Source organism: Phaseolus vulgaris, chromosome 2, assembly GCF_051622355.1.
Source record: "Phaseolus vulgaris cultivar YP4 chromosome 2, ASM5162235v1, whole genome shotgun sequence".
Taxonomy (NCBI): Eukaryota; Viridiplantae; Streptophyta; class Magnoliopsida; order Fabales; family Fabaceae; genus Phaseolus; species Phaseolus vulgaris.
This window is the reverse complement of record NC_143499.1, coordinates 10,055,170-10,082,136: the sequence shown is the minus strand read 5'-3', so window position 1 is coordinate 10,082,136 and position 26,967 is coordinate 10,055,170. Positions and strand designations below refer to the sequence as shown.

The window sequence follows — 26,967 nt, the reverse complement described above, 5'->3', positions numbered from 1 at the left end:
TGCCTTGTGACCATATGAACATCTCCAAGTCTTCTTTTTGGGTGAATCTATTGGGGTTCTCTGTGCAAAGGTATGAACAAATTGCATACTACATTTTTCATCAATTTAAAAGGTAATTTTTGGTTATGAAAGATGTTCTCTTTGTTGTCACAGTAAAACAACCGATTGTTTTTTCAAAATAACCATTTGTTTTTCCTCTGGCACCTCTGTATAATGCTGCCAAGTTTGATTATGCATGATTAAACCTATTTCTCTTTTTCAAATCTTGCCTTTGGACAAATGTACATTGAGTGTGCCTCAAAATCTGATAATAAAAGATTATATCCACTTGTTTTCTTGAAAGCTCTATATCATTTTCTATTCTTTAAATGTCAACATTGTTTGTAATGTTGGACTACTGTATTATCATTCTAATTTCTGCTTTGTACAACCCTTCTCATTGTCTATTTGTGAGAACAAATAGGGGGAGAAGTTTATGCTTGATTTGGTTGTATAGATAGCTTTAAAACGGATGCATTGTGTTGTTTCTTCTCTGCACTTGAAAGCACTTGAACACTTCACTTTTTTTGATTTTTTTGCTAATGTTGTATATGCAGAAAACTGGTTTGTGTGTGTCTTGTTATCTTGCTTTGTATATGCATAAATTTTGTGTTGCATGGCCTTTCAAGTACAGGTGCTATGATGAAGACTAATCAAAGTGATACTTATTATTATGGTTCAAGAGCATACACCTTACTCAAGTTCTTCACAAGTCAAAATTCATGACCTATGTAAAGTAAGTTGTATATGTTCATCCTATGCTTTTGGCTTCATAAGAACAAATGAACTTCTAAACATGTTGAGGTAATGCAAAGATATGAATGCATTTCCCATCACTTTGGAAGATGATTTGCTTTGAAAAATAACATTTTCTTACTGTCTCTGAAAAACAACCGATTGTTTTCATGAAACAATTGATTGTTTTACCTCTGGCACATTTGAATAAAACTGTTATGATTTCTTATGCATGATTACAACTGTTTATTTTCTTTCAAAACCCATTGTGGGTCAAAAATGCACTATTTGTGCCTCTGAATTAGATAACAAAGGGATATATTCTTTGTTTTCCTTGAAATTCAAAGCTTTCTATATATGACAATCACATTGGTGGTCATGGGTTAATGAATATTTATATGTGATTACATTTGGAGTCTTCATCTTGCTTGGGTTTATTATGTTGTCTGCTTGCATATTGGGTTGTGTGTGTTGGAAAAGTTGCCCAAGGATAAATGGTTTTGTTACAATTACTGCAATAAAATATATGTGACTCTACAAAATTCAGTTTCTGCTTGAGCAAATATCATACCAGCTTCCTAGACAAAACTATATTTTGTTGATGGTTCAAAAGATTTGGGTGTACTTGGTTGGGGATGTGTTTTTATCCCAGTTGACTTGCCTCTACTGACATCAAGTTATGAGGATGGCATATGCTGTGTGGAGAATGTGATTTAGATTGTGATACCAACTTGAAGATAAACTTTTTTTTTGAAGTATTACATTGCTGGGTGGGAACTACTGGATGAAGAAAAGATATGGGGATAAACTGTGGTCTCCTTGTTGAAATTTCTGGGGTCTATGGTACTTTAATCCTGCTGCTGTCATAGCTTTGATACACCATAGATTTTTGCTGCAATTCTGATATGGTATCACAGGTTTGTTGTTGCAATGGTGCTGCTACACACACTGGTATTCTGGTTTTTCTTAATTTTTTTTTTACCCCTTCTTCTATTCTATTTGGGAAGACAAATAGGGGGAGAATTATATGGTTTGTATGCTGCTAAGTATATGCTACATATCTACTTTAAAACTGGGTTTATGTAATTTAGTTAGTTGCTGCATAACTCTGATTTTGCACCTTGTTTTGACTAGTTTTCACACTGATTTTGTTGGTTTTCCTTATGAGAATCACCTAATGAAAACTAGTTTGTGGTGCTAATGATATCTGGATATGAATACTTTTGATACATGCACAAATTATGTTTTGCTGGTACTAACAAATTCAAACAGAACATCACAAGCAAACCAAGGGTTTGTCTTCATCAAATAGGGAGAGATTGTTGAACAAGTAGCTTTGATGTCTCCAAATCCAAGTGGAAAGCTTGAAGACCTTGTTGTTGTGTGTGTGTCTAGTTGTTTGAAACTTGTTAATTCACTCCTTAAGATGATCCAAGTTCATTTGAATTTTTAACATTTTGAAAAGATGGGTTTTCTAAAAGAAAGTGAAATTTCAACGGGTTGAAATTTCGAATCAACAGGTTGTTTGACACTTAGTGATTTTTTTAAATGATTTCGAGAAGCTTTGCCTTTTGCATTTGCTGTCAAACAAAAATCAATCGGTTATTTCAATAAATCAACCGATTGTTTTCTGAAAACCTTAATAGAATTTTGTTAAGTGGTTTTTCTGTTTTAAATGATTCCAACAACTTTTGGTTTTTTGTTGTAACTATTTTAACCATTTGATTGAAAGATAAAAAGGTGGTTTTACACTCCTATGCATTAACAAAGTGAGAAAGATCAATAAAAAAGAGTTTTTAAAGAGCTTTTGGATCATCTCAAGTGTGGAATAGGATTGAGTCTTGTATTCTGATCTTTGATCTTGTGATTTACCCAGGTCTATTCTATTCTCTTCCTTCATGATAATTGTATTTTTGTACTGGTGTTTCCAAGAAGTGTTGTGTGTTCTTGAGGGGATCAAGATCAACATTCTTGGTGTGGTTTTTGCAAAGGAGTGGTGTGTGTTCTTGAGGGGTTCAAGATCATCACTCTTGGTGTGTGTAGCTTGTAATCTAGGGTTGATTACATAGTGAATTCTCAGTGGTTTCTGAGGGTTGGATGTAGCTCAGGTGTTGAGTGAACCAATATAAACATTCTGTGTGAATCTCTCTATCCTTACATTCTTTAAACTACTTTAACTTTGTTTTTATAAAGTGCTGATAAAAACAACCGACTGTTTCGTAAAAACAACCGGTTGATTTTCCACATCAAGCTTAAAAACAGTTTTATATTTGGCTGGACAGATTTTCCATTGATTAATTCTTCATAGCCTTTCACTCTACCTTCAATACTTTCAAAAATATTTCAAAAACAATTAATCTCCCCCTCTTGTTTTAGCCCTATAATTCTAACAATCTCCCTTAGATAGAATAATCTTTCCATAAAGATGGGTTTTGCATTCTTCAAAACTTACAAGATACACTTTTTCTGCCATCTACATTGAGACTATATCACCCTTGATATAAGGGGAAGACAAATATGAGAGGAGAATGTCACAAGCATTATTTAGGACTTGAACAAAAATCTTGGTTTAATTTTTTGGATTGTAATCTTGATCCTTGAGACAACCCAAAAAATCTAAAAAGCAACAAAATTTAAACCCATCCTGTAAGAAAAATCCAAAGAAGGTGCTAAAGCACAGACTTCACTAAAAAAATAAAAAATAAAACTGCCAAAAAAATAGAAAATCAGATGGAGAAGGAGGGGAATAAGAAGAATCAACGCCAGCACCCTAAAGAGATAACCCATAACCAAAAATAAACCAGGACTAAGATCTTGGAGAGATATACTACTATTTCTTTCAAGTGCCAATAAATCTCACAACTATATAAAAATTGTTCATTATAAAATTTAATTTATCTGTACAAATTAAAAAATTAATTTAATTGTTTGAAATATTATATTTTATTGTTAAGTTCTTATGTAAGATCTCGTTTCTATCTTTAAAACTTCAACATGTTATCCCATTAAATTTTTAATAATACATAAATCTTAAATTTAAAATATTTATATTAGAGATACTCTTAGTCTTAAAATTTCTAGTCACTTAGAATTAAAATAAAAGTAGTTTATATATATATATATATATATATATATATATATATATTCTTCTCCCTCAATTGATGTAAACTTATATTAAAATCAAAACTAAGATCAAAATATTGAAAAGTGGTTTTTCAACCTTGCTATCTTAGAAATTTTGGTCTAAAAACGATTTTTTTTCTTATAAATATTAATATTTAACAATAATATAATAATACAAGTATATAAATCCGTTGATAACGCAGAATTGACCGGCATCGCGGTCTGCAATTCTGTTCCTTGTTCGATTCAGTTACAACAATTAAGGCAACGCCAACCTAATTTTCCAACAAAAACTTCCAAAACCTCATTTAACAACGTTGTTTCTTCTCTCTCCTTCTCCTTCTATATATTAATTTCACCATCTTCGATTTTCTCCCTTAGTCTCATGCAATTTGAAACAGCTAAAGAGAGAGAGAAAGAGAGACCCCGATCTTCCTCTTTCGATCTCTGCTCTTTCTTCCTCCCTTTCTAGATTCGTTGCATTTCATCACTCCTACCGAAATCCCATAGCGAAATCGCGTTAACGGTGAACTTTTTTTTTTATATTTTCTCTTCGAATTTGCATTTTCACTTTTACGATATGGATTTCAGGTCCCATGAGAATTCCTTAAAATACGAAGGTGGTGTGAGTTAGTTTTGTTAGTTTTAAATTTACTTGTCAATCTCGAGATTTAAAAAAAAAAACTGGTAGATTGTTATGGTTGGGAATGAGTTATGTTATGTTTAACAGCTTTCTCGTTGAGAACTTTGAAATGAGATTGCTCTTTGTTGAGTTCAGAAACGGTTGATCGATCATGGATTCATGGTGATTGTGTTCGTGTGTTCCTTTGAATTGAAAACGATACGTGAGCAATGTGATACGAGAACTTAAGGTGTGACTTTTCAGTTTTTAACATTTGCGTTAGAGTAATGCTGGGGTTTTTGAATTGCAGTCGTGGTTGGACTATATTGCGGGAAATCGTAGATAATTGCGGCCAATCGGGTCACAATTGCAATCGCATTGAGGTCGCTAGACACTTGAAGAGCCCTCATGCTGTGGCCAAAACCACCTCGTGAACTGTTTTTATTAACTTAAGATTCACTGTGCTTCTTCGTCGAGTAGAAAATTGTTTTTCCAATGTAGTTAGTAAATATGGCCGATGTGGCTGTGTAGAGCCCAACAAGCCTTGACATTGAGTCTGAAACTGTGGCTGTGGACATTTTTCCGTATTTTTTCCTTAACTGTTATATTTTGTTGCTAATGTATGCGTGCACATTACAACTAAGTAAAAATTTCAGGGTTTTTAATTTTCACAAAGAATCTTATGTTCTATAAATGATTCTGTTTGTTTTGAATGTCAGACCATGCTAGATAGATTAGTTTAGTTAGAAATGCTGTTAAGAATTTTGGTATATACACTGATTGCTGATGGTAATTGGAAATTCTGGTAGTTTTTCTTTCTTGTGATAACACTGACTGTATTTAAGAAGCCATACAATGACTTAGAGTTTTTGTTTTGTAGTTTCTGATTGAGGTGAAACTTGAAGGGGCCCTCTAGCAACTGGGGAAGAGAAAAGGCAGAGGCTCAGGTTCATGAAAAAGTGCTTTTGTTTCTGACAATGGCTTCAATGCTTACTGCTATTGCATCGTAAATTTCTTCATCTTTCGTGATGTGGAGTTTTGCGTCAAATGCCCTTACAAGCATTAGAACGAAAAGAAGCACCAAACAGTTAAGTGAAACTAATGCAGAATGCTCGGATGACGAGGTCTGCTCTAATTCCAGCAGAGACGAAGGGCTGGAATGTCCAATATGCTGGGAATCATTCAACATAGTTGAGAATGTGCCCTATGTCTTATGGTGTGGCCACACCCTCTGTAAAAATTGTGTCTTAGGACTGCAATGGGCTGTTTTGAATTTTCCTACTCAGCAAATCAGGATCCCGTTCTTCATTTCTTGTCCATGGTGCCATTTGTTATCATTCCGGATCATTTACAAGGGAAATCTTAAATATCCTTGCAAGAACTTCTTCCTGCTTTGGATGGTTGAGAGTCTGAATGGTGAACGGCATAAGCTTGTTTCCTCATGTGGGGACACTCAACCAATTTGGTCTCCCAAGTGCAACCTTCTGGGAAGTCAAGTTAGTACTTGTAACCTAAGAAGGGCCTCAATGAGTCCTTATTCTAGACAGGTGGGATCTAACCGTGATGTTGGTGTCAGTGGAGAGGCACATTACTTTTCTCTTCACAAATCTCTGGATTTCTTCCTTCACTTTACATCCAAGTTCCCATTGATAGTTATTTTCCTGCTGATTGCCCTTTTTGCGGTTCCTGGCAGTGCTGTTATTTTAATCCTTTACTTACTAGTCACTATTATTTTTGCTATACCATCATTCCTCGTTTTGTACTTTGCATACCCTACGATCCAGAGGCTGATAAGAGAAATTACATCTTAAGATATATCCTTCAGCAGACTGTTACATCTTGTCAATCCGACTTCAGCAAATTAACCATATATCTTTGGATTGATTGTTGTACTCTGGTAATTTCTTTCTCTGTTAGTTTTAGGTTTCATAATGGTTCTATATCTTTTGTAATATTTGGGCAATCTTCATGTCCAGTTTATGTTTAAAATCTGGAGAGCAATTTTATTTTTTTGCAGTTGTATTTTGATTCTTAATTTCCTTTCTTTTTTCCGAAGTGCGTAATTATTAATTTGTACAAAGAACAGGGTTCACATGCCGAAAAGTCTATTTATCGAATGACTGGTTATGCAATTAGATGTAGAAAATGTTTCATGCAATATCTATAATCCTAGGCTTGGTTTTGACCTCAGCTTAAATGTCGTTTCGGCTTTTATGTTTTGCCCGTTCACTAACATGTTTTAAAAGTTGCCAGATTCTTCACTCCGTTCTTAATGACCATTCTGTTTTTCTAGGAAAATGTTTTTCTAATCAAATGAGGTATATTTACACACAAACACACACATATATATTAAAAATTACAATAATTCTGTAAGATATTTAGAAAATAGGCTTCAATAAAACTGTTTTGCTGCATTTCCCGTGAGTTACAAATAGTAGTAACTTGTAAAAGAAAGCATAAAACAAGCTGTATTATAGATCTTATTTAACCTATTAAGCTCAGCACTGTCATTTATTTATTTATTTCAGCACATCTGATCAGTTCACAAAAACTCACCGTTTATAATTTATCTTTAAGCCCCTGGAGAGGAGTGGTGATAGTGTTAGTACTTAGCCCCTTCTACTGACCACAGAGAGTGATAGAAGGAGGGATCCAAACAGCAGTTTTTGATGAGTTTCTGTTCGTAGGATTATTTCAAATTTCAGATTCTATTTTTGTGTTGCATAAACAGGGCGCGTGTAGTAGCAATTTTGGTATCCCATCCTTGCTCATTGTCTGGATTTTCTTTAACCTTTTTATTTATCCCTCGTTATGATGTTAGGGGATAGTTTTGTAACTGGGTTACTTTGATAAAAACAATTAAACACTGTAGTTTCAGAATATGATCAATCGTTTTTTTAGGTTAATTTGTCATTTCCTGAAAATAAAGTTGACACTTAAACTAGGGTAATGATTTTGCTTTACCAAAACTAAAATCTAAGCAAGAAAAACTGAAGTAGTTTATACAAGAAGAAACTCATGTATCTATTCAACTGTTTAGTTTATCTTTTTCCAATTTTTATAGGAACATGCCTTGTTTCATAGTTCAACTGAGGACTAAGAGATCTAGATAGAACTGTGAAACACATATTTAGATTTCCGTTAGTTCCCCAAACCAAGTGATAATACATAATTGGTGATCTCAGAAGCAGAAGCAAATGCCTGGCATTTTGCCTGTTGCTCGAATTACATTTGCATTCGCATTCGCTTTTTTTACTTCATTCTTCCGGCTTTCTTCTGCCCTGGTTTTTGCCCGCTCTGCAATGTGATCTATAGATGTAATCTTATCTTGAAAATCCTCCAAAGCTCTCATCCTTCGTTGAGCAAGTCCTCTCTGCAGTGTCAGAAGATCGTGATTAGGAATCACACCATGATTTTATGGCTTAAAATTTTGTTCCTCGAAATAATTTTGGGCCGTGTTCCACATTGAGCTGCTGTCCAAATTATAACTTCAGATGTATTATACTCTGATGCTTTTGTTTTAGGTCTAATGCAGTCAAATTTGTAATTGTTCAATGCAAATTGGAAATCTCACTTGTTTTGCTCATAACAGCATCATCTATTTACATCCTCGAACTCTGTAAAGTTAACGAATGAGACTCAAATCTACCAAGTTAGACCAAATACTTAATCTGACATTGGCTGTGGACGCATTTAACGGCTTAATGAGATTTGATAAATGGTCAAATAAATTGTTTGATTGTAAAGAATTCAAACACATGCTTGAATGGATATGAATTTAAAATGAAGTGACTAAAATTTTATGTTTCTATTTGGCTTCATATTTTATGGACATGTCATGTTATAAACTGTTTGATGAATCACATGCTGATAATGCTTGAATTGTCATACGTATACTTTTGGTGGAACAACTTTTCCTGTGTTAATAACATTTTTCAAGTGTGTACCTCCCGAGACTATTCTCCAAACAATTTGAAGCACGATGTAAATAAACTCTTAAAATGTGTATTATAGCACAATAGAATCTTCCAAAACTTAATTGAGTATAAATGAAGTTAGGTATAAGGTATAAAGAATGTCTGAGTGAAACCTCTTCCTTGTCTAGCTTGCGTCTGGCTTTCGTCTTCTTCTTGTTTTCCCATGAATCTATCATCTCTCTCAACTTGTCGTACCTGACAATTTCTTTTATATTATTATAAAACTGCACGTAATGCATAGATCAAGCATGGTAGCAGTTATTCAAATTCTGATTGAGCTTCTTTTTTGGTAGAAATTCAATGTAATATGAATACTCGCATCCAAAAAATACCTTTGTCTGATCTCTTGAAGCTCGGTTCTCTCCCATTCATCTGCTTTTGTGTGCCTTTCGATAGATTCTCCAAGAGTTGGACGTCTTCCATGATCAGGCTTTGTTGAAGTCTCAGGCTTTTCATCACTGAAAGTGGAAACCTTTTTCATTGATGGTGCAGGGGTAATTGCCTCTTCAGGCTTATTACCTTCATCTTTTAATCTAAATGAACCTGAGCATGATGCATACAAAGGTACTATATTTTATGAATCCCCACAAAGGTGTGCAACAACAAAAGTCTTATGCTATAAAGTGAAATCTGCTACATGAAATCTGCTACAGTTAAAGAATAAATGTTCAGAAATATTATAGGCCACGCACTAGAACTCTTCAAAAGGGTATATTATTGGTAAGTGGAGTTCTACATGCTCATCCTCACCTGACAATCGCTTGGATGCACTACGTAGGGGAATTGGAGGTTTGGGGCCATCCACCCTGCTTTTGCTCTTTTCCAATGAGGCCTTCGGGGTTTCTTTCTTCTCTTCAGAGACATCTAGCAAATTAATTGCAAATGCAGCAGCAGCTACTGCAGCAGCGTGGTCCAAGTCTCTGGACTCATGATCACCACTCCTTTTCCTTGCAAACTGTTTCTGAATCCAATTCTGGCCACCTTTATTTTCTCCTGAAATTATCACCTGAATCTGTTAACAAATTGCATCATTGATTTTAAGCCAAAAACTGACAGAAAGATAATAATATCTTCATTCATATTTTCAATCTTCGGTCAAAGGGAATATCCAACTCTTTTTACCCTTATTCTTTTAGTCCCTGCTTATGGTTACAGGTTTACAGCATATCACAATTTTTCAGCTCCTTCCTTTTGAACTCTTCACCATTTCTCTCTTTCTTGCTAAATATGTTCAATATACAGATGATAAAGACCTAAAGGAGAAGAAATGTTTCTTGAAACATTACCTTTGAAAGATTGAGTTTTTTGTATTGGTATTTTAGAATCCTTGGTGCCACCAAGATCAGATTTGCTCTCCTCTGCACCACTAAATGGCACCCTAACAAAAGTGTTCATGTAAGCAGATAGTATTTATGAACACTTTATCGTGATTTTATCAATATGTGAAAGCATACATGTTGAATGAAAAATTACGTTATAAGCTACGATTATGTGCATGCATTCAATTACTATCAGTAAGAAGGGAGACTGAAAAGAAGCACAGCATAGCTAATGCAATCATGCTTTCATAGTCACATGGTAAAACTTAGAAGTCAATTTATTAAGAGTTCATTACAGCATTAGGGGCATGAAATACCAAAACATGTTTGGCAGAAAAATTTTAGAAGTACTAACCTCATTTGATTCAAAAAATTCTCCATTGTAGTACAAATTATGTTGTCAGGCTTCCCTTCTTTGAGTAAGGTGCCGTGTCATCCATTTGCCACAGGTAAGTGCTCTCTGAAATATATAGAAGAACCCTTTGAAAGGAAACTTTTAGATTTGTCTTGGAGTGCTATTTGGAAGAGAGCAAGCAAGGTCAAATATGCTTTGCATTTGGAACCTGATTTGGAACTCCTCAAGTGCCTTGTGAAGGAAGACAGGTATTCTTTTCTTTTTGGAGAATTGGCTGTCAGTGTAGGATCTATTTGACATTCTCCATCCACCACATCCATATTTCTTTTCCCAAGATTTTTATTTGTTTTGTTGGGGAATCTTTGGGTTAGGGGTTAAAAGATTGATTCTTTACAAAACTGATATTGGTACAAGACTGATTTTTTTCCCCATTTTCTTCCTACATGTATATCTTTGATCAAACCCTTTATTAGTTTAACTTTCCACAAATATTATTGAAGATCTCGACAAAAATACAGTATATAAGAATAACACAATTTTCATTTTATAAATCAGTTTTTATAGTTTAGTTAAGTTTAAATTCATGTCATAAAATATTTTATATTCCAATTCTATAAGATTGATACAGTCATAAATTCAAATTATGACCAAATTCTACTTACTATTGAAATCTGCCGATAATGACAAAAATCAAAATAGAAGAGAAGTATATTTGCAGTAGAAAAAGGCATTTTTGTAGATTTATTTTTTCTCCTTTCTTCAAAATACAAGAATTAGAAATGAGATGAAATGGACAGGGTTATTTTCTTTTATTTTAAAATATATTTTTCATTTGTGAGTATATGAACAGAACAAAAAGTAAATCAGAGAAAAATATACATTTAATAATGTATTGTTATTTTTTAAATATTTAAATAAGAAGAGTGTTAACCCAAACATCTGTGAGAATAAAAAGTAGATGTATTTGTATTTTAACCCATGCAAATCAAATAGTATAAACCACCTCCTCAAAACAATAAAATAAAAACAAAGAAAGAAAAACCATAAAAATTATTATTTATATGTATAAATTTATAATAACTAACAGATTCATAAGACGAATTAAAATATCTGTAACTAGAAAGATATACAAAAAAAAAATTATACATCAAAGGAGATCATATATTTTCAACAAAAACAAAGTAAATAAATCTAATTACTGCTTGTATCTTCATCTGATAACACCATTCTACCAATCTTAAAAGAAGCATAAGCATCAATGCATGCATATTGAACCTGTGTTTCAGTAAGCTTTTTTGCTTTCCAATCACTGGTACACACAGCTTTTGACTTCTCCATGTCAAGATCCACCAACTCCTTTGCCAGATATTTCAATGATGCAGAAGAGATTCTATCAGGCCATCTTTTCTTTGCTAATTCAAAGACATCTATGCCTTTATTGCACTTCAATCCATAATTATTTTTAAGCATGCCAAAATCATTCATCACTCCAACCCCAACAAATTGAAACGTAGAGTCTATCATAAAATTCTGCAGGGAAGGAGGAATATTGTTCATGCAAAACAACTGAATGATCAAACACTTATCTTCAATGCAAAGTTGCAAAATTGCAACTTTCATGGTAGCCTTCTTTGTGGAAGCCTTCACAACATGCATCCATTCAGTATCCAGACCAACAACTCTTTGTTTTCCATCGTATGTTGATGAAATCCATTCTTCCACTATGTTGGCTTCATTAGTAACTATAGTTTCAATGGGTAATCCATCGCAGCATATTTTATGCCTAGAAGTTGACGGATCCAGGATGTTATTCATTCAGAGCATCAAACTTTTTCTTCTGCAAATATACAATGCAATTCAATTCAAGAATATATAAAGAGAATCAATTTATCTTTTCATATATATATATATATATATATATATATATATATATATTAAATGACCTATCATGAAAAAATAATTATTGAATAAGTACGTGCAAATTAGTACAGATATGTACATTTACTGCCGTCTTATATTTTTTTATAAATATTATATATATATACACGAAGAATTGAAAAACATACCTGTAACTAATTTGGATCTTGGGATAGTTCCGCCTTATGTGAAGAAAGATGATGAAACTAGGATTTGAAGAAAAAGTAAGAAAAAAAAAAATATAATGTGAGGTTTTTGGGTGTGAAAAAAGAAGAATAGAAGTAAAGTAAATACATGTGTAGCCTGTTTCAACCATTTCAATATTATTTCTAATCAATGATTCTTCTATCATATCTAGTAAATCAATATATCTGCTAACAATATTATCATAATTATCATTATTAATTTTAAAATTCTTATCTATTTTCAATCAAAACTTTAATTCATTTTTCATGAGAATCAGATATGGAATTTTAAAGTTTTAAAAAGAATTCAAATATATGATTTTCTTTTTCATAAAATTTAGAAATAAAGATAATCCAATTTTAATTTGAATCAGGAGTTTTTTTCTATAAATTATAATACTTAAAATTTGAAAATTATATAAAAAAGCATGACATCTTTCTCTTTTTTAATAATAATAATAAAATCAGAAAAGAAAGATAAAAGATAAAAAAGGCTCACATATATCTTTACCTTAAAATCATTTTTTCATCAAATTTAGAAATAAATATTTTTTTCATCAAATTTGAGTCATAATTTCTGTTAATTTGAATTAGGATATTTTGTTATGAATACTAATGTTTAAATTTTGAAAATTTTATTAAATAACGTTACAGCTTTCTCTTTATTTATAATAATATTATAAGAAAATAAAGATAAACAGATAAAAAGAAAGATAATAAGAAATCACATATATCATTTACCTTAATAAAATTCCCATAAATATTGAAATAAGATTTTAAAATAAAATACTTTTAAACAATCAAATAATCTTTACAACTCTGAATAATATAAGTCATAATAATTTTTTAACTGTTCAAAACAAAACTAAATTAAAAAAATATATCTAGGAATGTTCCTTAAAATAAAATAAAAAAACATAAAGTTAAGTTTTGTTATATGCGGATTAATTTATTTGTAAACATGAGCTCAAAGAAAATTAAATTATCTTTTCATTCAACTATAGGGTCAATAGCAAATAAATTAAACGACCTATCATGAAGAAAAACTAATCCTTGAATAAGGAAAGAGAAAAAATAATTGTTGAATAAGGAAAGAGAAATATTAACAGATAAATAGGAAAAAGAGAAATATTACGTGTAAACTAGTGGGAATAAGTATTTTTACATTTTTTTTTATTATACCATCTTATATATTTTATAAATACTAACGGCGCCGCCTGTCTATCCGCATTTTATTCATTTTTCATGAGAATAGAAATTTAATATACCTACATACAAAAATTATTTTGGATGAATCAAAATTAAAAAATAAAAAATAATATATAAAAAAAAATGATGAATTGATTAAACGATCTCTTCTTCTTCTTCAGTTTGAGTTTCTCTTCTTCTTCGAGTTTTTTTCTCTTCTTCCATTGGTAGTTTTGGGATCGGAGGGTGTAATAATGTTCACGTTAAGGTTAGGATTGACTTGATGGTAGATATAAAAGAATAATAGTATAGTTGCTTGAAATGAAGTGGAGAGGGTGATTGAAAAGAGAGGTTGAGATTTGGTGTACATGTGAGAGTATTCTCTCTTCATATTGTTGCCTTAAAATAAGTAATTAAGGGAAGAGTGAAAAGTTAACATATAAAAATAAAAATTGTACATTAATATTAATTTAAAAATTAAAAAATAATTTTATTTTTCAAGTAATTTATATGAAATGACAAAATACTCTATTGTACTAACAAAATAATATATATTAAATAATAATAGAATAAAATAAGATATATTAAATAATGATAGAATAAAAAAAATTATGTACACCAAATAGCGGTTATAATGGAGAATTCCTTTTTATATTTAGGTATAAATATTTGTTTTCTATTTTATATGTTTGGTTTATCATATGAAAATAATATAATTAAACTTATTATTTATTGTATTGTATTGAAGATATGTAATAAAAAAATCCGTTATACAGAATCAAAATATTCTAAATACAAGTTAAGTAGGATCTTGGATTTTGTGGTGATCGTTCATGAAAGTAGGGTTTGAAGAGAACTAAGAAAGAAAAATATAATGTAAAAAAATGGAAGTAAAGTAGACATGTGTAACCTAGCTTTTTCAACAGTTTCAAGGTTATTTCTAATTAATGATTCTTATATATATATATATATATTTGTTAACAATATTATCATTATTAATTTTTATTAGATTCTTATCTTATTTAATCAAAACTTTAATTAAATTTTTATGATAGTTAGATACGAAAAACTTGATTTTTTTATATAAAATTTAGAAATAAATATCATCCAATTCATCAAATCTGAGTCATAATTTGTGTTTATTTGAATAGGAATATTTGATTTTACAAATTCTAATGTTTAAATTTTGAAAACCATATTAAATAACATTACACCTTTCCTTTTAATAATAATAATAACAAATAATAAAACCAGAAAATAAAGATAAAACGATATAAAGAAAGATAAAAAAGGTTCACATATATCATTACCTTAAATAAAATTCACATACAAATGAAAATACGATTTCAAAATAAAACATTTTTAGACAACAAAATAATCTCAAACTCGTAATAATATTAGTCAATAAATTTTTAATTGTTCAAAATAAAACTAAATTAAGAAATAATTATCTAGGAGTGTCCCATAAAATACAAATAACATAAACCTAAGTTTTATTATCGAGAATATATCTTGTTAAGATTATGTTTCCAATAAGGATAAGTAAAAAAAAAACACAAATAACATATATATAAAACACTCATTATATAAATCACACATATTATAAACCCAAAAGAAAGTTAATATGAGGCGTATATTACAACAACAATTAACATTATTTTTAAGAATGATAAATTATGTAGCATTATACAAAAATTATTAAATAAAATTAATTTTAGAGAAAAAAAAATATTAGTATCATATTGATTAAATTAAATATTATTTGTTAAACTAAAAAATTGTCGGTATTTGAAGTAATTTTTATTATTAATAAAAAAATTTAAAGTAATTTCTAAATTGGTATATTGGAAATTGAAGGTGAAAATTACTAACATGGTTTTTGTTCCCAGATTTTCATTCCAAATTTGAATTTCACTTTTCTCATTTTCAATTCGTTTTAATTCTTGTTCATTTAAGTTTTTGCCATTTTAATTCTAGTTTATAAGTTATTTTCAATTCAATTACAATTTAATTAATTGTCATTTACATTTTCTATGATGTCCTATTTTACGTTTAAGCAATTTACATTTATGCAATCTAATTTCCTCGCAATTTACTTTTTCAATCATTTATTTTTCTGCAATTTAAATTTCTGACAATTTACTTTTGCAATCATTTACCTTCTTCACAATTTAAGATTATGTCATTTACGTTCTTCGTCGTTTACATTTTCGCTTCTTTTTCTACTATTTCTTTATATACTCATTAGACAATCTAGTGAGCGATTGCTTAGTAGAATTTTTAATAATTCTGTGAAGAATCTTTCATTGTAATTCATTTTATTTTTTGTGCAATAACCATTAGACGATATAGCAAGAGATTATAGACTAGATGGTTCGACAATTGTATTTTACTGATTTTGTTTCACGTCTTTTTCTTTGTTTATATTGCCCTTTATTTCATATCTTTAATTTTCTTTCATTTATATTCATGTGTTGCTAAACGGTCCATCAAACGATTGTCTATAGATGGTCTAGAATTCACTATGTTTTACAATTCATTTAATTTCAATTTTTCCCGCTTTGTTAATTTGTAACTGAAATATTATATGCAATGAGTTATGCAAGATTGATGTTTTGTGCAAGGATGTTGAGTCAAGATTATGTTTTGTGCAAGGATGTTGAGTCAAGATTATGTTTTGTGCAAGGATGTTGAGTCTTAACAAAAATCACTTATAGAACATTGATGGATATAACCAAACACAAAATAAAGTTAATGTGAATGTATATAACAACAACAAAAATAACATTATTTTTAGGAATAATAAAGTAGATCCAATGAAAACTTTTGGGTGTGCACAAGTTAAAATTCACGTAGCTACCTTTATCCTAAATCATGCATACTAACTATCTAGAAATAATAAACATGGAAAATACTTGTGTTGGCTAGAGGTACATACTGTGGAACATAAATAATACAACACAATAAATATATATATATATATATATATATATATATATATATTTTCTACTATAAGTACTTGTAGCTAGGAAACTAGTATAGGATTTCATCTCACATTTTTTTTATGGTGTTAAAAGCAATAAAGTTTAAACATATATTTTTAAAAATACATTTTTATCAAATTAAGTTTTCCTAAAAGATTTTCAAGATAAAGAAGATGATATATAAGGTAGAAGAAACAAAAAAAAATTTAAAGTCTTTGTCTTTATCTTCATGTAAGTTCCCCCCTCAAACAAACATCGTCTGTTGAGTTTTTGTAGAATCTTCAATTTCACTACCCCTCAACTTAAATTTTCTTCTTCTTATACTTTCTTCCCTTTTGTCCTTGATCATTGTCATTTCAAAATTAAATTAAAAATCATTGTAGAAAGGTTGATTTTGGTTTCTCTAATGGGTATCCTCCTTGGCAGAAGAAGGTATAAGAATAAGAAGTGGACATATTTGTTGAAGATGGTCGCTGCCCCTTCAAGACATGTGTTTGATGAAGCCTTTTGTGTAAATTTCATTTGTATTTAAATTTGCTTTAAGAATGTCTTAGGTATAGTTTAGAGGTTTTTAGAGTAGGCTTTTTGCTAGGTAACTCACCTCTTAATCCCTGACCATGTGATAAGAGCAAGCACAAGTTTTCTGAAACTGTTTTTCACATGTTTTGCAAAAACACCCTTACTGCATGAAAAATAAATATGTTCTTTTCTAAATGAATAGATTCATTTTTAAACTGATGCATTGACTAAGGGCTTTGAAAATCAGGTTTTGTGCATCAAGTATTTTGACTAAGTCTTCACTCTCTCAAAACGACTGTGTTTCAATAGTTAAGCTTTTTCTGTTATCGTTTTGAAAAATAAATTTGTTCATATGTAAATGAATGGATTCTTTTTAGTCTGGTGCCATGTGTATCTTAAAAGCTTATTCGTTTTATCCTTGCACCAGTGTGTTTGACTAAGTCTCCTTCACATAATAGATTCTTTTGAAAATAAATCTGTTCATTTTATTTTCAATCTGTTATTTTTATAACAGCTTTAACTGTTTTTTGAAAATCTGTTATAAGTTATTTTTCTATAAAAAGAATGATAGTTTGAGCTCTACATCTTTGCGTTTTTTATGTGGAATTTGCGGAAGCTTCAATGGATTGTTGGTGGAATAAGGCTCTCCTAGGAGTTGTGTAAGCCTTAGAGGTGCATGAAGAGTAGGAGAGTGAGAGAGGTTCGGCTAACTCTCTTTGTAGGTGAAAGGTTTGAAGATTAGAGACCTAAATCTTAAGAGATTTTAGGCAAGGGAGTAAGAATGACACATTTTGGCAACATTTCATTACTCAAATTAATCTTATGAAAACATGAGGTAGGCTCCTCCTTATTTAGCCTTGGAGGATCGGAAATGAAGAGGTAATGGAAATGAAATGCTAGCCAAATGACATGTAAATGTGGCACCTAGGAAGTCACATCGTAAGCGTGAACCAAGTGTGACCTTTGGTGCGTCTAAGCCTAACATGACTGGCCTAAGTTAGCTTAGTAGCTTCTAGAAACCGTAAGCTAACTTAGTAGCTTCTAGAAACCGTAAGCTAACTTAGGTTGGTTTTTAGAAACCTACATTTATCCTAATTACAATTTAAACAATTTTACAAAAGGAAAATCTATACTATTTTGACAAGAATTTAAAGACTATGCTACGCTTGATTTTGGACTTCTTGGAACATGTAAAGGTAGGTTTCTCTGCCATCAGTGGCAGTGTCCCAATCCTCATCAAGCCTCTTGGTCATTGCCCTTGTAGTTGGCCCTATATGTCTTTGTGTATGACCTTCCTTTGAAGTGATGCTTGGCCCTCTTCCATCATCTCCTCCCTCTTGGAAAGGATTTGTCCTCAAATCCAAATCGTCCTCTTCTTCATTGGTACCTACAAATGGAGATAAATCAATTACATTAAAGGTATCATGTACTCCATATTCAATAGGTAAATCCAATTTGTAAGCATTATTATTGACTTTCTTGGGGACTTGGAAGGGTCCATCACCACGGGGGCTAAGTTTGGACTTTATCTTAGTAGGAAATCTATCCTTTCTAAGATGAAACCAAACTAAGTCTCCCTCCTCAAAAATTACTTCTCTCTTCCCTTTATTGTTGTATTTGGCATACTTCTCATTTTGTTGTTGTATTTGTATTTTAACCTTCTCATGTAATTTTTTAACAAACTCGGCTTTGATAACTCCTTCCTTATGCACAAATTCTTGTGGATTAGGAAGAGGTAACAAATCCAAAGGAGTGAGAGGGTTAAATCCATATACAACTTCAAAACGAGAAGCATTAATAGTTTTGTGACACTACAACAAATATTACTTTAGACAACACTGTAAAACCGTGGTCTAAAGCATTAAAACTGTGGCCTAAAGTTTAGGCAACGGTTTTTTGGCCGTGGTCTAGGTGAGCGTGGCCGTTGGTAATAGGCCATGACTTTTATAAAGACAACAAATTTAAAACCGTTGCCTAAAATCTTGATAACAGCCACAATTTTAAAAGCGTTGCTTAAAGTATTGACAAAAATAACAATAAATTTTTTTTAATTTTAGAAGAATTACACATATAAAAGGTCAAGATAACAAGAATAAATATTGAAAGATAATGTTTATTGAAATGGAATTTACTAAACTAGAAATCTCACATATTTCACATATTTCAATAGATGTGTTCCATATACATAATAAAAAAATTTGTCTTTGAGTATAATGATAACGTCTTCAAAAGTTAAAACTACAAACTTAATTAAAAAAACATAGTCTATTGTTTCTTTATTACATATCAATAAGTTCATTCCTCTTCATTGTCTTTGTAGTCTTCATTGCCTTCAAGCTACAAAAAAATACATAAATATATACTAATTAAAATCTAATTCAAACAAAATAATTATAACTACCAAAATATAATTGTATAAATAATCAATAACATGTCCTAATCAAATCCATTCAACTTTGATGTAACCTAAAGTCTGAATATTATAATTAATCAACAATGTAACCTCTTCTTTTTTTGGATAAGGAAGAAACGTTTGGCCCAATCTCCACAGTGGATCTTTCTGGAGTTGCCACGGGTGCTTCCTGTAAACATCCCAAACCATTAAAAACTCAATATGCATACACATAAATGCATTTTTTTTTAAAATAAAATCAACTTCAAAATTATCTAAATCCATATTTTCTATAAAAATAATTTGGATTTTATAAATCCAAATCCAAATATTTTGATTGGATTTTAAATCTTATTAACAAATAAAGTATAATTGTTTTTTTTCTGATTTAATTAATTATTTATACATGAAACCAGTGTTTCCTTATTTAACATATTTTTTACATGCAGCCAGTGTCTCCTTATTTAATATATTATTATGTTTAGAGAGTGCGAAAGTAAATGTTAAACAAAAGATGTATATAGAATGAGTGGGCATTGGGAAGAGACATAATTGGAGTTGAATAAATTACTGTATTGCTTGGTGCGAAGAAACAAAATCTTGGGGATGGTGGAGAAAAAGTAAAGTTGGTCCACCTTAATTACTTTTTATTCAATTTTATCATATTATTAACACAACATTTAATGAAAAACTGATAATTTAAGATCCACTTCACTATCAATCAAAGACCTAAAATTGTATAGAATCTGTAACGCCTGAATTAATTACAACTATTATCATATTAGTGAAATAAACACTACCTATAATATAGGTATATTATAATTGTATCACTTATAAGTATATACATACAACACTATAAGGAAGTACCTGTTTTCAAAACATTTTACATCACCAAAGTCTAACAAAATAAAATAAATAAATTATCTTGAAGCTTCTTGGTTAAATACATGCTCTTATATTAACTACAATTAGCACAACACATAAATAAGGGTGAACTAATGGATATTAAAGAAAAACAGAATTTTGTCAAATTCCAACAATAATAATGTCAAATTTCAACTTGCATTATGACTTACAAATAAAGTTTAACCTGATGTTACACTTCACTGTCATTATGATATCGACCATATATTCTTGGGGTATATTTGAGATTAGTTTTTTCACTGAATTCTAAATAAATCGTATAACAGAATTTTGCACTCCTGGGGTAGAAAACTGCTAATGTTCTGCTTACATTCAACAACCCTATATTTTTAATTATATTATAAAACTGTATTTAATATCAATTATTTTAAGGAAATTAGAAGGTTATAGGAGTCGATATTTGAATCAGTTTTGTATCAGTATTGTGCGCATATACATGTATACAATGTATATGTACTTGGAGGAAGTAAACAGATTATTCCCACGACCAGCTATCTTTTTTCTTCTCCATTCTCTGTTTCAGAGCATTAGCATATGCCTATATGTTTTAGATTTTGCTATGTGGTTTCAGCAAATACAATTATGCAGCATTGCATACAAGCAGACACACTTACAATACAATGCTTCAAAAGTGGAGTTTTCTACATGTAACATTTTTTAAATAAATAAATAAAAACATAATAAATGTAATAGGTTTGAACCTGAATGGATTTGGAATTGAAGTTTCACCTCCCAAATTGCATTTTCTTGTAGAAGTTGCACCTACAAACATATACATATAAGTATCAGTTAAAGACAAAATTTAACCAAAATCCAAGTTGTAGTTTAACCGATTGTAGCAATTTATTTGCTGAACCTTGTAGTTTCTTTTCCAATTGTTTTGTGTACATGCAGAGCGTAAATGATGTGTTGGTTGGTGCAAATTTCTTTGGCATTCAACTGTACATGAAGGCAAAGAATCACAAATGAGGCACGACAAAAAATACAGCACTGGTGCTGCTCAATACCAGGAAAATTAGAGCTTACAAATAAGCTAAGGAGATGCAAACTGATTCTAAGGCACCTTGGGGAACAGATTCCACTTCATGCATGTTCCAATTCCCATTGTAAGTGATAACAATGAATTGAACCCACTTGAGTTTGTGTTAGAAGCCAAGAAAAAAAATCAACAGGCAGGGAAATTCTTTGGCAGTACCAATGACTAGGTGCTTTTACGCTTGTTGAACCAAATCAAAGGACCAGAGATTTGAAATAATGATCATGTTTTGTGTGATTATCTGAATGCATGAACCCTAGTTGCTTTTCTAAGAAATTTTAATGTTATAATATTTTATTTAGTTAAAGTGAGTAATGCAGAGTTGTTTGTATGTTGCAGGCTGCTACAAACTACTTGTACAAGACAATGAACAATGCAAGTTTGAGCATCTCACACATGGTTGGGCCAGCAGAAAAAGTGACTTTGGCTGATTTTAACTGCTATCTGCTTTCTTTCTAAAGGTTTTACCGATTCTGCAGCTCTCAAGAACTGCACCATCACGCCAAAAGACCTACCTCCCCTCTCTATGAGCCTCCCAAACATATTAAGGCTTCTCTTCTAGCTCAGAACATAGTGTGGTACCTAAAAAACCAGAAAAACTATTAAAAAAAACAATTGCAGCACCAAAACAGTGGTGCTCACTACCAGAAACCTACTAAGTGAATGGTCTTTCATGATTAAGACCATATACCTACCGAGCGCAACCTATTATCAACAAGGTTCATGATTGGCACTAACAATTTCATCAAAGGCACAGACAATCAACACTATTTTAACGGTCTTAATATGCAAAATATGCTTAGTATAACAGATTAAAAAAACAGAATTGGCACCCATCCAGAATAGGCATATTGATACATAAATCTAAGACTGAAACTAAGTATGCAAATGGGTAAAACAAAAAGCGAGTCAAAGAAATCACTAACCTTTAGGGTTTCACCGCAAACGACGAACGCTCTACCTCCTCACCACGAAGAACTTCGTTTGGCTCCAGTGGTAACCGATTTCACCGAAACCCTCTACCTCCTCACCACGAAGAACTTCATTTGCCCTAGGGTTTCCAACTCACACCACCCAAGTTTAGAATTTGGGTATTATTACGGCTTTTGGGAAGAAGAAGGCTCGCGAGAGGATTTGGACAGAAGAAGGCGATGGGATTTGGGAAGATGGCGCTCTGGGTCAGAGTGTGTGAAATGTCATACTGAGGTGCGAGACTCGCATCTTTCACTTACGAGAGAGGGAAATACGAAAAGAATTTCCCGCAAAATCAAATTTTGTTTACATTTTATTTTAAATTTTTTTTAAAACTAAAAGACCACGTGTAAATAACTGTGGCCTAAAGTGTTAACGTTTTTAAAACCATGGCCTAAAAGATCAACGGTTTTGGACCCGTGGTTTTTTATAACTTATAAGCCACATTTTTAAAACCGTGGTCTCTACTATGTTTAGGCAACATTTTTATACGCGTGGTCTATTTCAGCGTTGTCTAAAGTAAAAAATGTTATAGTGTGAACTACTCTATTGTAAGCAAACTCAATATGGGGAAGGTACTCATCCCAAGATTTGTGATTACCCTTCATGATTGCCCTAAGCATAGTACCAAGAGATCTATTGACTACTTCGGTTTGGCCATCCGTTTGAGGATGACAAGATGTTGAAAAGTGTAGTCTTATGCCAAGTTTTCCCCAAAGGGTTTTCAAAAAATGGCTTATAAATTTTGGATCTCTATTGGATACTATACTTCTTGGCAAACCATGAAGTCTCACCACTTCTCTAAAGAAGAGTCTAGAAATATTTTGAGCATCATCCACTTTGTGGCAAGGAATAAAATGTGACATTTTACTAAAACGATCCACTACCACAAAGATGGAATCATGACCTCTTGCAGTCCTAGGAAGTCCTAAGATAAAATCCATGCTAATATCTTCCCAAGGAGCATTTGCAATCGGTAAAGGGGTATATAGTCCATGAGGCATTGTTCTAGATTTTGCTTTTAAACATGAAATACATCTAGAACAATGTCTTTGGACATCCTTTCTCATGTGTGGCCAATAAAATTTTCCTTTTAAAAGATCAAGAGTTTTGTCAACTCCAAAATGGCCCATGAGTCCCCCTTCATGTAATTCTTTTACAAGAAGTTTTCTATGTGTACCTTGGGGAATACAAAGTTTGCCTTCTTTAAAAAGATACCCTTCAGTCACATAGTAACCTTCTTGTGCTCTATGTTCACATTTAGCAAAGATAGATGCAAAGTTTTGATCTTCTTGATAAAGTTCTTTTATGTTGTCAAATCCAAGAATTTGAGCACCAAGTTTTGAACATAGCACATGTCTCCTTGAGAGAGCATCCGCCACTATATTTGTGCTTCCTTTCTTGTATTTGATGACATAAGGAAATTGCTCAAGAAATTCCATCCACTTTGCATGCCTTTTATTGAGCTTGTGTTGGCCTTTCAAGTATTTTAAAGATTCATGATCACTATGAATAACAAATTCTTTTGAAACAAGATAGTTTTCCCAAGTCTTTAAGGCCCTTACAAGTGCATAGAGCTCTTTGTCATAGGTGGGATAGTTAAGGGTGGCACTATGAAGTTTTTCACTAAAATAAGAAATTGGATGCCCACCTTGTAACAATACTGCACCTATGCCAACCCCCGATGCAACACATTCTAACTCAAAAGTTTTAGCAAAATTTGGAAGAGATAGAATGGGTGCATTGGTAAGTTGAGATTTTAGCCTTTGAAAGGCTTGTTCATGTTTTTCATTCCAACAAAATGTAATATCTTTCTTTACAAGCTCATTAAGAGGTGAAGCTATGCTTGAAAAATTTGGCACAAAGCGCCTATAGAAGCTAGCTAAACCATGAAAGCTTCTAACATCACTTACATTTTGTGGAGTTGGCCACTCTTGGATGGCTTTGATTTTTTCGGGGTCAACATGTACCCCTTTTTTGTTTACTATAAAGCCTAGAAAAACTATACTATCTACACAAAAAGTACACTTATCACTATTTGCAAACAAACTATTATTCCTAAGTACTAGAAAAACTTCCCTAAGGTGGCTTAGGTGGTCTTCTAGGTTTTTACTATACACTAAGATATCATCAAAATATACTACTACATATTTACCTATACAATCTCTCAAAGCATGATTCATTAGCCTCGTGAATGTACTAGGTGCGTTGGTGAGACCAAAAGGCATCACCAACCATTCATATAGTCCAAACTTGGTCTTAAAAGCGGTTTTCCACTCATCACCCTCCTTGATTCGAATTTGGTGATACCCACTTTTAAGATCAATTTTGGAAAATATAATTGACCCATGTAACTCATCAAGCATGTCATCAAGCCTTAGGATTGGGTGCCTATACTTGATGGTGATGTTGTTGATTGCTCTATAATCACAACACATTCTCCATTTTCCATCCTTTTTGGGCACCAACAAGACAGGTACAGCACAAGGGCTTAGGCTTTTTTGAACCCAACCCTTCTCCAACAAATCTTGAACTTGTGACTCTATCTCCTTTGTTTCCTCGGGGTTAGTTCTATATGCTGGCCTATTTGGTAGGCTTGCCCCCGGAATCAAGTCAATTTGATGTTCTATACCTCTAAAAGGAGGAAGTCCTATGGGTCCCTCTTTAGAGAATATATCATCAAATTCACTTAAAAGATTTTTAACTTGAGGAGGTAGAATCATGGGTGCAAGGTTTGTGGCAGTGCATGCAAGTGTTCCTTTACAAAAGATTAGGCTAGGTTGTTCAACAAGAAGCATATTTCAAAGGTGTTTTCAAAAGGTTTGTCTTGTTGAATAACCTTGTGGGAAGGAACACTCTTCTCCCACGCCTTCTTATCCCTAAGGATTTTCTCTTTTTCTATTTTTGTTTTTTTTTCTCCTCATCCCTCTTATGTTTCATTTGTATTTGATCTTTCACCACTTGAGAGTGTGGTAAAGGATTAAGTACAAACTTTTTTTGCTTATGGGTGAAGGAAATCTCGTTAGTTAGACCATTGTGCAAGGTTTTCTTATCAAATTGCCATGGTCTACCTAATAAGATATGACAAGCTTCCATAGGTAATACATCACATAACACTTTGTCTTTGTATTTACCTATAGAGAACTTGACTTCCACTTGTTTATCTACACTTAGTTCCCCATTCTCATTGATCCATTGTAATTTGTAGGGTTTAGGATGAGGAACTACTTGTAGACTTAGTTTTTCAACCATCCTAGTGCTACAACAATTGCAGCATGATCCACTATCCACAATGAGAGAACATATATTTTCTAAAACATTGCATCTTGTGTGAAAGATGTTCTCTCTTTGTGTTTCTATAGATGCACTAGGTTGATTGTTGAGGGTTCTTCTAATCATCAATAAGTCCCCCTCTAAAGGATTTACCCTCTCATCATCTCCCCCTTCCTCTTCTTTTTCACTAGGCTCATCCCCACCACTAGTGTATTCATCTATTCCTTTTAAGAACAAAGATCTTTGGTTTGGACATTGTGCTTGCACATGTCCTCTTCCAAAGCATTTAAAACATTTGGTGTCCCTAGCACGAGTGGGTGGAGTGAAGGTATCCTTTACTAAAGGTTTGGTAGTTTCTTTTGGTTTCTCTTTAGATGAACTACCCTCCCTTTTATAATCTTTCTTGGGATAAGAGTTAGGATATGAACCTACTCTTTGACTTGAAGCTTTTCTTAAATTTTGTTGTTCAACTTTAATACAAAGTTGAACCAAATCATTCAAGTCTTGATAAGGTAGAAGTTCAACCCTATCCCTTATCTCAAGATTGAGCCCACTTAGGAATCTAGCTATGGTGGTGGTTTCATCCTCCCTAATGGAGGCTCTCATCATATAAAGCTCCATCTTTTGTCTATACTCTTCTACACTCATATTTCTTTGTTGGAGTCTTTGGAGCTTGTCCATTAACTCCCTATTGTAGTAGGAAGGTATGTGGCGGCGTCTTAGGGCTCCCCTAAGGTCATTCCAATATTCTATGGGAGGCTCCCTATGAAGACGCCTATCTCTTTCTATAGATCTCCACCAATACATAGCATTTCCTTGAAAACTAAGAGTGACTAGGGGCACTTTCCTTTCTTCACTCACTCTATGGCAAGCAAAAAGTTGTTCTACCTTCATTTCCCAATCTAGGTATACTTCTACATCTTCTTTGCCATGGAAATGAGGTAGGTCTACCCTAACCTCTTTGGGCTTTCTTGCTCTCTTCTTCTATTCCTCTAGGGGGTGGTTGATAGTATTCATTTATTCTAAGACTTCCCTCCCCAAGAGAATCATGATTTTTAGAGCTAGATGCATGAGAATGTAATTTTTTTTTATTTTTTAGAATTTTCATCCTTTTCTTTAGTCAATTCATTAATTTTGGCCTCATTCTCCAATTGTCTATATGAAAGTAATTGAACGTCCTTGGCAAGTTGTTTTAGAAGAGATTTAATGGACTTCATATCACTTTCATTAGATTTAGATTTAGAGGAGTGAGAAGAAATGACTAAAACTTTGTGTTTAGAAGTGTTTTACTTTAAGAAAGAAGAGGAAAGTTCATGAAGGTAGCTTTCCAGGTAAGAGAGATGAGTCACTAAGGACTACTTAAGTACCAAGTCTTGCCTTAGCCAAAAACTATCCCTAAAAAACTTC

General features: G+C 32.1%; 5 protein-coding genes across 11 annotated transcripts; 1 reads left to right on the top strand and 4 right to left on the bottom strand.

The window, feature by feature from the left end:
* Positions 1-5,416: 5,416 nt before the first annotated feature.
* Positions 5,417-6,541, top strand: LOC137810574 (RING/U-box superfamily protein). Its single transcript, XM_068611917.2, has one exon. The coding sequence runs from the start codon at positions 5,548-5,550 to the stop codon at positions 6,328-6,330; it is 783 nt and encodes a 260-aa protein (XP_068468018.1). The 5' UTR covers positions 5,417-5,547; the 3' UTR covers positions 6,331-6,541.
* A 999-nt stretch (positions 6,542-7,540) lies between these two features.
* LOC137810575 (uncharacterized) lies at positions 7,541-10,334 on the bottom strand. Of its 4 annotated transcripts, none has more exons than XM_090298252.1 (6): positions 10,171-10,332; positions 9,783-9,874; positions 9,247-9,489; positions 8,829-9,039; positions 8,610-8,701; positions 7,541-7,892 (listed from the first exon to the last, which is right to left on the bottom strand). In XM_090298252.1, exons 1-6 carry the CDS (start codon positions 10,194-10,196, stop codon positions 7,843-7,845), a joined length of 714 nt encoding a protein of 237 aa, XP_090154378.1. In that variant the 5' UTR covers positions 10,197-10,332; the 3' UTR covers positions 7,541-7,842. The 4 variants fall into 4 exon arrangements, with proteins under 4 accessions (XP_090154378.1, XP_068468019.1, XP_090154379.1 ...); XM_068611918.2 differs by having other exon boundaries at positions 8,610-8,691; positions 10,171-10,329; XM_090298253.1 differs by lacking the exon at positions 7,541-7,892 and adding an exon at positions 7,962-8,136 and having other exon boundaries at positions 10,171-10,334.
* An 880-nt stretch (positions 10,335-11,214) lies between these two features.
* LOC137809608 (3'-5' exonuclease) lies at positions 11,215-12,010 on the bottom strand. The gene has a single exon (XM_068610720.2). It carries the CDS (start codon positions 11,983-11,985, stop codon positions 11,362-11,364), a length of 624 nt encoding a protein of 207 aa, XP_068466821.1. The 5' UTR covers positions 11,986-12,010; the 3' UTR covers positions 11,215-11,361.
* Positions 12,011-19,075: 7,065 nt separating this feature from the next.
* Positions 19,076-22,585, bottom strand: LOC137810576 (uncharacterized). 4 transcript variants are annotated; one of them, XM_068611922.2, is made up of 6 exons: positions 22,242-22,585; positions 21,306-21,897; positions 21,136-21,218; positions 20,981-21,041; positions 19,467-19,545; positions 19,076-19,300 (listed from the first exon to the last, which is right to left on the bottom strand). In XM_068611922.2, the coding sequence occupies exons 3-6, from the start codon at positions 21,212-21,214 to the stop codon at positions 19,259-19,261; spliced, it is 261 nt and encodes an 86-aa protein (XP_068468023.1). In that variant the 5' UTR covers positions 21,215-21,218; positions 21,306-21,897; positions 22,242-22,585; the 3' UTR covers positions 19,076-19,258. The 4 variants fall into 4 exon arrangements, with proteins under 4 accessions (XP_068468023.1, XP_090154377.1, XP_068468022.1 ...); XM_090298251.1 differs by having other exon boundaries at positions 21,343-21,897; XM_068611921.2 differs by having other exon boundaries at positions 21,710-21,897.
* A 2,600-nt stretch (positions 22,586-25,185) lies between these two features.
* Positions 25,186-26,454, bottom strand: LOC150028988 (uncharacterized). Its single transcript, XM_090297782.1, has one exon. It carries the CDS (start codon positions 26,452-26,454, stop codon positions 25,186-25,188), a length of 1,269 nt encoding a protein of 422 aa, XP_090153908.1.
* Between the last annotated feature and the right edge of the window lie 513 nt (positions 26,455-26,967).